A 14,853-nucleotide genomic window follows, 5' to 3' on the forward strand; every position below is an offset into this window, starting at 1 on the left:
ACGTACATTCTACTGAACAATAGTAATATATTTCTGCCGCAATGCCTTCAAGTTGAACCAAACTTTTATTTTGATGGGTTGCCGTGAATACCTTTACATTTCTGTGTATATGATATGAGGATAGTTTTACTCAAATGAATGCTCATGAAGTGACTCTCAGATCAGTTCTGGAGATGTTGTTCATGTATTTATGTCCTCATTAGTAAGACGACAGGCGCTAAAATCACGGAAGCGTCACTCGCGCTTCAGTACTAGTAGTAAACAAAACCGCGCGTCTGCGCCATTCATTAACACAGAGACACGCAGAATTCATATTTAAATAGTCGTTTTGCGGCTTACTATTTACAAATACTAGTGGGAGTGCGCGCACGTGTGTGTGAGTGTGTGTGTGTGTGTGCGCGCGCATCGGGCGGAACTCTGCTCTGCGTGATACAGAGAGCATAACATAGAGACCGAAATGACATGCCTTCGTGTAAATAAGATAAATAACAAAGCTATTTAGTTTGTTTAATAAAATAACAAGGTATAGACCCCTTCTATCGGAAACGTAACTTTAAATGACTTCTGTTGTGATCTGGCGCTATAGAGAAAATATAATTAAATAAAATTAACTTGACTTTCAATGGGGGCGGGGGGTGCCGTTGGGGGGGCGGGTCGCCCCCCTAATATAATGGCAGGGGAAACACTGGCGTGGTAAATCGGACGGCAGTATGCCGGAAGAAAGGAAGTGGGTAAGACAATTTTTTGACCACTTCATACGTTTTGTTTGTAGAATCCCTTTTTTTGAAACGAGTTTCGTTTGGTATAATTTGCATCTTAATTTTAATATGTTTTTTTGTTGGTCAATTATTTACCTAAATAAATAAGAAGAATGAATAAACTTTTCGTGGAATGAAGTGCGTTCAAGACAAAGCCCGCTACCATGCTTCCACGGCCAAAACAAAGGCCGAAACAAGTATTATTTTATTAATTTAATTATTTCATGCTATTTACAATGAAAATGCTATAATTTAATAATTGACACCCCTCATTTAATGACACCCCTAAATTTTCATCTGGATAATCTGTTAAGCGAATCTGAGTGGCTGGCCTTTTACTCATTTATAAAATGTTTCTCTCTCCATTGTGTGATATTAGACATCTTGGAACATTTATGCTGCTACTGAAATATGGCTTTAATTCATTCAGAGGTTACATAACGGAGAGCGATTCAAGTACATTGGCAAAGGAGTAGCCATCAAATTTCTCTAAATGTGCAATTAACCCCGACCTGCAATGCACTTTCCAGAGTTATCGTACACTGCAGGAGGTTGTTAGAAAGGCAACAGTGTCATACCTGGAGCAAAACTGGTCTTGCCGTAATATCGGACAACCCCTGTCCTTTGTCCCACCACCAATACACGCTCCCCCAACTGCACCTCTAGGCTCTCTTGTGTTGTGCTGCTGGCTGAAGGGGTCCTGCTGCGAGCAATTACTGATGAGGAAAAACAAATTATCCAAAACATCATAATCTCTTACAGATACACTCTATAATTGCTATCCAATGTAGTTATCATTGTTTACAAAAGAAAAACTTTTTGAAAAATTACCACTGTATGGATGAACCTTCTACTATTAATATCCATTTAAAAACGTTACGCATATTATACTCAAAATATAGGAGGGGGTAGGGGAAGTTGCATTAGTTAATGTATCGTAATATTATACATTCAAATGTTAATTGCATAGTAAATTGCATATGTCCAGTGACCAGATACGTATGTAGAAAGGTTACTTGGAAAAGGTTACACATACTTAGGAAAGTTACAGACACTTAGAAGCATTGTTATGATAAATACTTTCTACATGGGAGTAAGTAAATAAATAAATACATATTACAGTTTTTAAATGAAGAAAATGTCTTCAAATAATCTGAGAGAGTGCAGGAAATTATCAAGGATTTTCCCTAAGAAAAAATAAAACAAAATAAGAAGCTACTGTAGCTATGCGAATTTTGTAGAAATGCAAGGAGGGAGAAACTTTAAACAACATTAAACCTTCTCATGCTTCTCAAGTTTATGGATATCTGTAAATGCTGTGAATAGTGTACAGCAGAACAAGACTCAGCAAAGGGATAATGCATTATTATTATTTTTTTTTTTGATGATCTACTAATTTCAAGTTCAAATATTTGCTGTGGGATTAGTCGTTGCCCTTGTGGCTGATGCAAGACTGTTAAGAATCTGATCCCTCCTCAGGGTTTATTTTGTGATAATGTTAATGGACATTATTATTTACAATTGCAAATGCAAAATATTATTTACTGTAGATAGTACTGTAAAAACTAGAGTTTGCAACAAGGACGTACCAGAGTGCGGCGTGGCGGTGAGGGAACGGGAGGGAGGAGGAGGAGTAGATCTGGTGCTAGGAGGGGTCCGTTCCTGCCATGGCCGCAGCGGTGGTCTTTGACGTGGGAGTGGGCGCGGTGGGCGCCTGGATGTTTGTCTCGAGTCCAAAGAGGAAGAGGAGGTGGAACAACTGCGTGAAAGAAGACCTGTACAGACAGAAAGAGTGGAACTATAACAAATCCATCCATCGTCTCTCAGAATTTAACATTTCTTGGAGATGCCACTGATTTTTAAGGGGAAAGTGTACAGAAACTGCAGGAAAAAAATGCTTTCATGATACGATGCAGACAATTTCACTTTTTTTGCCACGTATCACGCAGAATAACATCGTATAGAACAGGAAAATTACTCCCAGTTACCATTCACCTCTCCTCCTCCTTGCCTAAATAATATCTCATGCAAGGGAAATCACTTGCGCTCCACTTCTATTGGTTTTCGCCATATTGTGTTACTCCTTTGCATACAGTTAAACTTTAACACATCTACACTAGGGCTGTCAAAATGGCTGAAAAAAAAAAGCTTTCATGATATGATGCAGACAATTTCACTTTTTTTGCCACACATCACGCAGAATAAAATCGTATAGAACAGGAAAATTACTCCCAGTTACCATTCACCTCTCCTCCTCCTTGCCTAAATAATATCTCATGCAAGGGAAATCACTTGCGCTCCACTTCTATTGGTTTTCGCCATATTGTGTTACTCCTTTGCATAAAGTTAAACTTTAACACATCTACACTAGGGCTGTCAAAATGGCTGAAAAACTAAATTCAAATTTTGTAGTTAAATATGATCAAAATTCGAATTATATTCGAATTTAAAATGCATAATTTCAGTTAGGGTGAAGAAAAGCTTTTTGATTCTCTCCTGAAGCCACAAGAGGGCGCATTGAGCAAAATATTACCAATGCACGTTTCTTCAAAGCATACGATAACATGACTATCTGTGAAAAAATTGCATAATGTTTAAAATAATGTTTATAAACCAATTATAATTAATTAAGTTGCTTAAACAACTATAAACAAAACAGCATCAGCAACATAGTTTAAACACAAAGGGCCGAAAGCCAATCACACAGAGTAAATTTTTCCTTTAAAAACACGAGTTGCAGTGCGATGGAGAAAAAACCCCGCCATAAAGTTTTCAAAGTTGAACTTTAATTAATTTTACATGGCTTTCTAAAACATGTGGATCTTTTGTGCGAGACGCGAGTGCAACGGTGATAGATGTCCCTCTAGAAAATGCACGAAATATGCGTTCTGTGTGAACAGCTTGGTTTCAGTTTTGACGTAAACAACATCTTCTCCGCATTGATGTTCTCTTTTCCCGCAATATTTGTAATTAACAATGCAGCAGCGCCGCATCTAGTGGCTTCAACTGGATAGGCTAAAAAAAAACATTATAATGCAATGACACTTACATCGTCATCGCATTTCGTGCGCCACTGATAAGGCTGCCTCCTTAACGCACACCTAAAATTAGAATGCAACATTTTTGCATTCGAATGTGGATTTTTACTTTAAATTCGACAGCATTTATTCTTTTTTGACAGCCCTAACCCACACTGGTTGCTGCCACCCATGTCACGTCATACTGCCAACTATCACTGAAAATTACTGACTTCAGGTCACTTTGTCACTGCAAATAGCTGTCAGTGTGAATGTCGCTTGATGAGCCAAAGTGTTAAAGGTTCATAACGCTGCAATCAGTAATTGCAAGAGAAGCATTACATGAATTAGCACTAAAATTCAGCTAAGCTCTATAATGTCACTAAGTGGTCAAACCAATTAAATAATTAACCAGTGATTATCATACTAAATAATTAGCATGGAAAACAAGTGCAAAACCTCTACAAATATGAGCAGCACAAAAATCAGTCCATGCACTGAAAAAAATAAATATTAAAACTGAACAGGCACAAGTATCTGACATAGCAATTGAGGCTTGCAAACATCTAAAGGTCGCGTGACATGCTATGAGAATGCTGCTAAACAACATGCTTCCCAGCTGACTTCAGACTGAGTGAATTTCAAACAATTTATTTTTGGCTGAATGACAAAACCTCAAACGCCGTTGGAAAAATAACAGAAAATAATATTTCTATTTTTATTTACTACAGATTAATGGAAGAGTGGCCATATTAACGCTATGTTAATTCACAAAATTTGGGGCAAAGCCATTAATCACCTCAGTGTTGGTTTTCATGATATGTTCACATTACAAATCCACATGCCGCTAAAAGAAAATGCTACATAAAGTCTGCAATTCTTTGAACTAGGCATTTGACATTAATGTTGTAAAATAAAATAAAATATAAAATTATAAAAAATACTAATTATTGTCAATGAAATTCTGATCCCTAGGTATGGCTCAGATCCCTCTCCCAATGCAAACCTATGGGATTTTTCATCTATTTTATCGTATACCAGATATAAATGGTAAGTCTGATGACTTTGAAAAACCATATCACACCTCTCCTCAACGAGCCACATGATTTGATTTACCATCCATGTCTTTAGCTCAGATGGTAAAAGGTAAGGTTTAATACATAAGAGTAAAAAGTTTGTTCAAAGTTGTTCCTTTAAAACTAATAAAAACGAAAATCTACCAATAGACACTAAATGCAAAAGTCACTTTATTTAATTATTTTCGCATTCCAGGCCTTTCATATGGAGTCTTTGAAGCCTGTCTGAGTTCCAGCCAAATGTTAATCTTGTGGAACCATGGGAAAGTGCCCAAGCCTTGGCAGAGCACTGCAGACATCTAACAAGACCTAAAAACGTTATCTACTGCACTTAAAGGACCAAGAAATAGGCCACACGAGAGAAGCAGCTTTAACCTTCCAGCCCTTGGAAAGCAGTTTGGAATGAGGGCTCTCATTAAGCCATCATATTCACAGACCTTCATGGGCTAAAGAGTTCATTAATTAAACAAGTTTAGAGGCTAATTGATAAGCGAGAGCCAAGACTTTTGGAACAGACGGTAATGCACCCAAACACAGTCTGCTGTTAAAATACAAAGTCCAAAAATGTTATCTCAGACCGATGTATTAGCCCACCCTCATTTAAGAGGTGGCAGTGGTGCTGGAGGAATGAATTAAATTCCAAGGACATCTTCTTTTAACTGTTCTTGGAGGTAGAGACGGTATGAAAAGCAAACTTCTAAAAGGTAGAGTTAAAGGCAGACTTAGTACCATTATATAACATAACATCAAAATACAATATAATTTAATGTCAGTGAAAGAAAATTGCAAAGATAAACAATTTATCGTTTAAAAGATTAAGACTATATTAAGAAAATATTAAGACAAAAACCGTTAATGGAACATTTCCTTAAATAATGCGATGAACTGTACCTGTGAACCTGAGGGGGCTAACTAGATATTCTTGAGAATCAATGTAAAGATAATGTGTTTGTTCATAATTAAACTCCACAGAGCTACCTTTTATTTTAAGGCCCCATTAAATATTTATTCCCAGCTAAATTATGTTTTCCATTTTATTTATTTTATGTATGTATGTATGCATGTATGTATGTATGTATTTATGGATTCTGTATTTTATGATTAAATACAAATACATCATTAAAAATTGTCTAATTAAATAAATTAATAAGTTGTATTTTTTCAAATATAATGCTGCACAACAGCACTGTATAACTGCATAAATTAATAAATAAAAAAACATTGGTTGTATGATATTCCTTAAATTATAATATTATCATTAATACTTAAAAGTAATACAAGTAATAGTAAAATATCTTTGTCATAATTTCTTTACGTTAAACCAGACTTTTATTTTGATGGGTTGTCGTGAAGGTCTTTCAGTTTTACTTCCAGTTTCAGTGTGTATTTGACTGTTATTTTTCTCAAATTTAATGTTGTAAAGCTGGTGAAGTGACTCTCAGAGCAGCTCTGAATATTAAGTTCACAAGTGTGCATGTGTTCATATCTCATATATTGAGACGCAGATGCTGAAAACACTCTGGGCGTCACATGAGTTTGAGTTCGTCTATCAGATGAAACCGCGCCATTCATTTACACAGAGACTTATTAGCAACAGACACTGACTGGCTGTCTGTTGCATTTATTTCTGCTGTTACATTAATCCATATCCAGTAAAAATGTCCAGAGCTTATTATCGTTATCGGGAAATACATTTTATCACAACCTCAATATAACATTGTTTATCATGCAGCCCTATGTGGAATTACATTTCATACAATCAGTCTTTTCAAATACTTTTAGAGTTTGGAGGCCACAGTTGTTCAGCATTGTATAAATCATGTAAAACAGGGAATGTGCATCATGTTTGACATCACAAAAACAAAAGCATCAGAATCATTAGTTCTGTACACAAGGCCCACACAAAGAAGCAGCATCTATTGGAGTGTTTCGACACGCAGTCCCCAAGGAACCCTTAAAATGCTAATATATGCACAGTGAGCACACCGAAACAACCAAGATGGTGTCATCCCTGACCTGCACAAACATTGTTAAGACTAACCAGTTCAATATTAACACTGGAATAAATACCATGAACAGACAGATATTACTAAAACAGTGGAAACACTGCAGTTCATGTTATACGTGACTAGAACAAAAGTCTGATAAAAGATAAGCAAATGTTTAATAAATTAAACAGGTAATTATTAAAACAATAATTAGTATAAACAAATCCTCCACCAACTAATATTTAAGCAATTTCACAATTAAGTAGTGCATATTTTTTTTTAAATCAATCAATCAATCAATCAATCCAAGATCGAGATATTTGAGAGACAGAAACAAAGAGACACATAACAGAAGTGATGTGGTTATGAAGAGCTGTAGAGTGAGACACTACAGATGAATATGAAAATAATAAAAGTATGGCTGAGATTTTTTGGGAACATTAGTCAAGCAGACAGTAACGCTTTTAGTTTCTTATATGGTCTCCGACCCACAAGAAGAAATGTAGAACATATTTATTCTCAACATTTTCTCTGTTGCCCTTCAAATACATATGCTACATAGTCAAGAAAACAGATTTCCACTTTAAAAGGTTCTAATTAACTTTGTCATGGTGAATCCTGAGGAGAAGCAATTTCGGCATCTTTAGAACATAAAGCTTGAAAAAAATTGTGCATCGTGCTGTGCTAAACATAATAAACACTAGAATCACAAGTAGCAAAATGGAAATGAATTATAAAAGTGCCCATGAAATCTGGTTCAGTCAATTCAAATGGGGTACGTGGAGTGTTTTAAAGATGCCCAAAATGAGAGCACAACATGCACAGCACAGTCTTATGAATTAATTCTTATGCAGCCAAAACATTTATGGCCCACCCTAAAGCTAAAGCATTAAACGTGTGCTAGACTCATCTGCAACATCTGCCTTTATGGATCGCATTGCTCAAAGAAATATAGTTTTATCATACTGAAATCAACAAAAGAAAATGGCCATCAAATATATATATATATATATATATATATATATATATATATATATAAGTTCTCTCAGTTTGCAAATTATATGGTTGGAGATCTTTTAATGTAAACTTTTTTTTATTTTATTATTTATTTTTTTCTTGAAAAATGATCCTCCACTAATTATCAACAGTTTACAACAAAAGGAAATTGAGATGGTTATACAACCCCATAGAGATATAAAGATTTACTACAGTACAAAGGGTTACAGCGATAACAAACCCACCACTTCTCCCTCGTTCTTTTTCATGACAAACTATTGCCAGTCTGTTCAGCCTGATGTGAGAACTGCTCATTAAGTTTGGCTTCATTGGACAATCAATCAACGGGGAACATGGAAATCCACCACGGTCCACTATTCAAATCACCTCAGGAATAGAAGTGAAAAAGAAACACCTTGAAACGGCACTGATTAGAGGACAACATGCAGCTGTCGTTTCTTCTGTGGTGGCCGAGAGGACGGTGACATCGTTAAAGTGTCATTTTAAAAACAACATGTTGCTTGGATATGGTTTTTGTGAACATGTTGGAGGTGCATGCAGAGGCATTCTGGTAATTGGGTGTTTGAATGTGCGTCACATTTGAAGTCAGTCCACGAGTGACTCACAAGTGCCCTACAGAGCACGCTTTCTGTCGCCTTCCTTGGCTGTGCATATTAGACTTAATGCGCACAGTGTGACTCAAACTCTCCCAACCAAAATGAAAATGAAGAATGAAAATGGAAAATGCATGAAGGTGCAGGCAAGGATATGACAAAGAGGTTTAGGAACAATGCTGTCGATAAAATACAATTTTGCTTCTCTGAAAAGCTGTGATAATTCTTTCAGGTTTTGCAACTCTATGCCAGATTTGAAGCTAAATTCAATTACAAGGAGAGAGAAATATTCACAAAGATGTAAATGATAATCTCATAAATGTGTGAAGAAATGTCTGAGTGCCCCTCCCTTAAAAAATAAATAATAATACTAGAAAAAAATTGTATTTAGCTAACTAAAACCAATTTCTCTTTTTTATTTAGTCTAATAAAATAACAAAGTAAAAATTTGTAAAAAAAATAAAAAACTAATTAAAAACTATGAAAACTCATGAAAAAGTAATTTAAATGATGGTGATAATGGTGATGATAAAATAAAATTGAAAAAAAAAAAAACGAATACAAAATATTTAAAGCTATAATAGTATCTCAGTGATACTAAAATAAGCACTGCAAACTAACTGAAAACAATCATTTAATAATAATAATAATATTTACACATTTATTTATATATAGTTAATAAACAGTTAAGCATTTCAGGACATTAAGAATTTTTGCACTGTGACATTTCATGACAATTGAGCAAATGTTGCCGTCAGATTTTCATGAACCTCTAGACACGTGTAAAAAAGAAGAAAAAAAACCCATTGGGATGGAAAAAAACATAAGAGGGGAAGTAGAACAAACATTTGTCGTATTACAATGCCTTCAGGGCTCTTCATAAAAGTGCTATTGCCACACAAAGCTATTGAGATCCATATGTCTGCATTTAGCTGTCTGAGTGGACAATACCTGGGCCCTCGAGGAAGACACAGTGGAAATGCTTGTCTCTGAGATAATAGGAAAACAGATCAACAAATGTAACACCAACCTGGTAAAGACCAGCCAACACTCAGCAGGCCACACAGAAAGAGCAAGGGAACGTCTCTAGTGTAACAGAGGTGATGAGATGAACTGCTGTTCATCAGCATTAGTGCACTAATGGAAGTCTGTGAGGGTACACTACCTCTTTCCGCAGACGTATATTATGAGAAATGAGAGTCCCAGCAGATTACAGGATATCTAGGTGTTACGTATACTGTACTTAAATCTGATGCCCTTAGAACTGTGTGTGGGTGATATGTTTATCAGTTGTTGTTTTTTTTTTAACACATTAGCATTTTTCTTTTTATATACAGTACTATGTGTGCATGTTTGTGTTTGTTTGTTTATTTACTTATTCATTTATTCAACATCATAATTTAAGACTACGATATTTTTGGTCCTGTCACTGGTCATGATTATTTGCGTTTAACTACTTTTATTAAAATCTTTGTTTCGTAGTTAATTTCAATTGGTCCAAATGGTTTCAATAGGCTAGAATATGATCATATGAAAATAATAAAATCCATTATGAATATGCTAGTATCATATTAGCAAGAGATGTTGTTTTGAAAATCAGCACGACTTTGATTCGCTCGCAGATAACTACAGCCAAGCTGATATTCATACAGCAACATTGATTTTCAAAAGAAAGACTGCAAGTTTAATATTGCTTTTATAAAATAGTTCAACAAAAGGAAATACAATATTGTGTATCCTACAAGACAGTACTCTTGATTCGTCTATTTTTGCTCTGTATACAAATATAGTGCAAACCACTGCATGTCTCAAGGCAATACAAAGTAGTGACATTTAGTCCCTGAATGATTTTTTAAATGAATTAGTTGAGTGAATGATTCAGTGATCCACTTATTTATTATAAAATACTGGCCTAACAATGTAACGTACAGAAAGTGTCAAAAAATATTTCTATAACCTATATAACCTAACTATTTGTTTTAGTATAAATATTCAATGTGGTTCACAAAACCATCACAAAAAATGACCATAAAGAAATTAACAAAAATTATTTCCTAACACTCTAAAATAATTTTAGAATGAATATGCCATCACAACAGGAATCATTTTCAAAAGTATTTGTCGCCTTCCCTTGTACGAAATCCCTCTGAGGTTTTCTGTCATGTATGATAATACATGAAGACTTTAAATGAGTCATTTGTCCTCTTTCATTTGTATACGTGACAAAAGCAGAGTTTATGCATGTTAGTGTGATTCCCTCCACACATCGGTGGGTGTCACATCTGTATAAACGGGCCCTGGGGTGAACGCTGTTATGGCACACAAGTGACATTAACTCCCTCAATGATTCCTCAGTGCTCACATGGCTTTTTATAGTCCCTACAACCCCAAAGGGGACAGAATAAAGCGGTAACGCCAACTGCTTTATCACCACCATCGCGGTTCACACTTGTGTAAGTTTATTTATCAAGCAGGTCCTCTGGGATGGTAATTAGTTTTGAGTCTGTGGTGGACGCTGGGTTCCTCCTGATATTGGGGTTTGTGAGCTGTAAAGGGGATCATTAAGCAACCGGGTCAATGAGAGATGTACCTGTGTTGACCTTGGACGTGACCCGTGCCAAATCAATCCGTCTTGGGTGGGGAACGGGAGCGGTGGGCTGGCGGGGACTGCTTTTCCGGCGTTCTGATAGTTTGCTGACTTTAGAAAGGGGGGCGAATATTCCTGGAGAGGGACAGAAATAAATTATTTTGTTGAGAACAGACATCGCCAACTATATACATTACATATGTGAAGATTAATATTATGTGTGTCGATATCATAATTGAAATGCGAATTAACATTTTGCCTGCTAGGGTGCAATGTAACATTGTGAGAAAAACTATTGTTACATATGACGAAATATCATCGGGGTGCATTTCCCAAAACCAACTAGCTAACTATGGTCGTTAGTTCTATTGAACTGCATTGGTAATGACGAAAATTGCGACCATAGTTGTTTTGGGAAGCATGTGACCGATAAAATGCCACTCTGTGACGTTTGTCATGGTTGAAGCTAGCTAAATATTCAACCTAGAAAAAAAAATTAATAAACAAATAAACATCCATACATGGTTAATTCGTAAAAAACTGACACTCACAAATCACTAGTTATGCTCAAATGCTGCTGTTTCTTGCTGTCACAACTGTGGCTGGTTAAGACAAGTAATACAATTTAATATAGACTGTTCAATGATTTATCACGTTTTACCCGGTTATCTACTTAGTAAACATTAACCATCACTAGTTAAATATTATTAGAACACACTTGTCAAAGTCATAGCTGGTTTTGGAAAAGACATGACTAATTTTGTTGGTGCTTTGTTGTGCCCGGTTAGCTAGTTAGTGAAATTACACTGACAAGTTAACTACATATGATTATATACCATCATATTATAACTGTCAGAGATGTGGCAGGTCAAAACAAAAAATTCAGATTAATGCACAAAAAAGACACAATTCCTTGGTCATCTATCATGTTTTACTAGTTCGCAACATTACACTCCATGTACGTATATATATATATATATATATATATATATATATATATGCAAACTGACTGGTTGAGAACCGTGAGATATTGTACTGGTATCGCCACAGAAACGCCTATTCACCGTTTGTATCACTCCGCTTCCAGTATTTCTCACAGTGAGTATCATGGCAGACACCCAAATCCATTAACATTTTAAATGGATTAATAAATAATACTGTTTTTGTGTCACGGAATGTAGTTTTAAGAGTTTTTTAGGCAATAATGTACTAATGTACTTGTTTAGAATTCAAATATATGGTTTATTAATAAAGATAACGTCTATTTGAAAATTCGCTTCAACGTTTTCGGAAACATGAGCTCCAGGGAGCCACCTTACCTCGGCCAGATCTTCTGGAATTTGCCGCTGACTCTGATGTCTCTATAGTGCTTAAACATGAGATATAATTTGTTTTGAGTAAATCTGATGGGCAGTCTTTGGTCTCATTAATCTTCTATTTGTTCCAGAGCAAATAGTTTTGGCTGAAGACAAAATCTCATCACGTTATATTTTATGTAACTTTAATGCTGTATATTAGAGCATGGCTTTTATGATGGCTGTTGTTGTTGTTTATTATTCAATAAATAATATTTTATATACATAGTAGTATTTAGTATTGGGAAACAGTGTGTGTGTGTGTTTGTGATGGTGATTTTTGTGACATTGTTCCGCCATTAGATGGCGACAAGTGACTGTTTTACGAGTCAGCATTTAAGACTTTTATATTGAAAGAGACTGAAACGGAAGTTATTTTTACATTTAATAACAAGCTTGTAAGACGCAGTTAACAAATGCAGTGATCAGCGCGGTCATCGGAAATCACCGTTAACAGATGAAAGGATAGTACAACAAAGATATTGCTTTCCTCAGCGGACGTTCAAACTAATGTTTTATTGTGAATATGAGATTGAGCTGAAAAATGAATGCTGTATCAGATGCAGGTAATCACACTCGCTCAGTCCATCTTTCTCTCACAATACTCTACATAATACAGAGAGCTTTTAATTAAGTAATACAATAAGTTTTTAATGAAGAAACACAACATTCCTTCGTTACTAGTTCTATATGTGGCAGAAGGAAGTAGTTCCGCACAAAAGGGTTTTTAAGAACACTCCGTTGTCGTTTTTCTTATATATTTACACTTGTGTCGTTGAACTGTTGTATGAATGCAATATCACTCTCATACTCAAACGATACCGGCCCTGTGATTGCCTCTGGCACTCGGCCTATATATATGTATATATATATATATATATATATATATATACAGTGGGTACGGAAAGTATTCAGACCCCCTTAAATTTTTCACTCTTTGTTATGTTGCAGCCATTTGCTAAAATCATTTAAGTTATTTTTTTTCCTCATTAATGTACACACAGCACCCCATATTGACAGAAAAACACAGAATTGTTGACATTTTTGCAGATTTATTAAAAAAGAAAAACTGAAATATCACATGGTCCTAAGTATTCAGACCCTTTGCTGTGACACTCATATATTTAACTCAGGGGCTGTCCATTTCTTCTGATCAGCCTTGAGATGGTTCTACACCTTAAGTTGAGTCCAGCTGTGTTTGATTATACTGATTGGACTTGATTAGGAAAACCACACACCTGTCTATATAAGACCTTACAGCTCACAGTGCAAGTCTGAGCAAATGAGAATCATGAGGTCAAAAGAACTGCCTGAAGAGCTCAGAGACAGAATTGTGGCAAGGCACAGATCTGGCCAAGGTTACAAAAAAAATGTCTGCTGCACTTAAGGTTCCTAAGAGCACAGTGGCCTCCATAATCCTTAAATGGAAGACGTTTGGGACCACCAGACCCCTTCCTAGAGCTGGCCATCCGGCCAAACTGAGCTATCGGGGGAGAAGAGCCTTGGTGAGAGAGGTAAAAAAGAACCCAAAGATCACTGTGGCTGAGCTCCAGAGATGCAGTCGGGAGATGGGAGAAAGTTGTAGAAAGTCAACCATCACTGCAGCCCTCCACCAGTCGGGGCTTTATGGCAGAGTGGCCCGACGGAAGCCTCTCCTCAGTGCAAGACACATGAAAAAACACCTGAAGGACTCCAAGATGGTGAGAAATAAGATTCTCTGGTCGGATGAGACCAAGATAGAACTTTTTGGCCTTAATTCTAAGCAGTATGTGTGGAGAAAACCAGGCACTGCTCATCACCTGTCCAATACAGTCCCAACAGTGAAGCATGGTGGTGGCAGCATCATGCTGTGGGGGTGTTTTTCAGCTGCAGGGACAGGACGACTGGTTGCAATCGAGGGAAAGATGAATGCGGCCAACAAAGAGTGAAAAATTTAAGGGGGTCTGAATACTTTCCGTACCCACTGTATATATATATATATAGTGGTTGCCAAAATTATCAGAACACTATTATTTTCACCAGCTAAAAAATGGTTTTAAGTCAGTTATTTCTATATTTTGCTGTAGTGTGTCAGTATGAAATATCAGATTACATTTACAAACATTAATTTTGCCATTAATTGTAATAATCCAGTGAGATTTTTGTTTGCACAAGGAGTCTGACAATAGCCAGTGCTCCACACAGAAATCTGATCTCATCATCATCTAGTCTGTCTGGAATAACATGAAGAAACAGAACAAACGGAGACAGACTAAATCCAGAAGAACTGTGGCAACGTCACCAAGATGCTTCTAGAGACCTCCCTGCAAAGCTACAGAATTGTTAAAAGTTTTAGGCACTTGTGTAAAAATGCTGTAAAATGAGTCAGCAGTCAAAAATAATGTCATAATGAAATAGATTTCTTTATCAATTAACTTCCATTAACTAAATTAAATCAACATTTGGTGTCACCATCCCTTGCA

At 36.1% G+C, this 14,853-nt stretch overlaps 1 protein-coding gene across 2 annotated transcripts in view; it reads right to left on the reverse strand.

Annotated features, from left to right (window-relative positions):
* The window catches only part of LOC107592845 (CAP-Gly domain-containing linker protein 4), a 55,714-nt gene that overhangs the window by 25,197 nt on the left and 15,664 nt on the right, over window positions 1-14,853 (reverse strand). For both annotated transcript variants that reach the window (XM_016282412.1, XM_016282411.1), the window contains exons 8-10: window positions 11,040-11,171; window positions 2,348-2,533; window positions 1,337-1,474 (exon numbers count right to left, since the gene is read on the reverse strand). In XM_016282412.1, the coding sequence (XP_016137898.1) occupies window positions 1,337-1,474; window positions 2,348-2,533; window positions 11,040-11,171 (456 nt within the window). The remainder of the gene's footprint in view (window positions 1-1,336; window positions 1,475-2,347; window positions 2,534-11,039; window positions 11,172-14,853) is intronic.

This window comes from Sinocyclocheilus grahami, unplaced genomic scaffold, assembly GCF_001515645.1.
Source record: "Sinocyclocheilus grahami isolate Dianchi unplaced genomic scaffold, SAMN03320097.WGS_v1.1 scaffold160.1, whole genome shotgun sequence".
In the NCBI taxonomy this organism is placed as follows: Eukaryota; Metazoa; Chordata; class Actinopteri; order Cypriniformes; family Cyprinidae; genus Sinocyclocheilus; species Sinocyclocheilus grahami.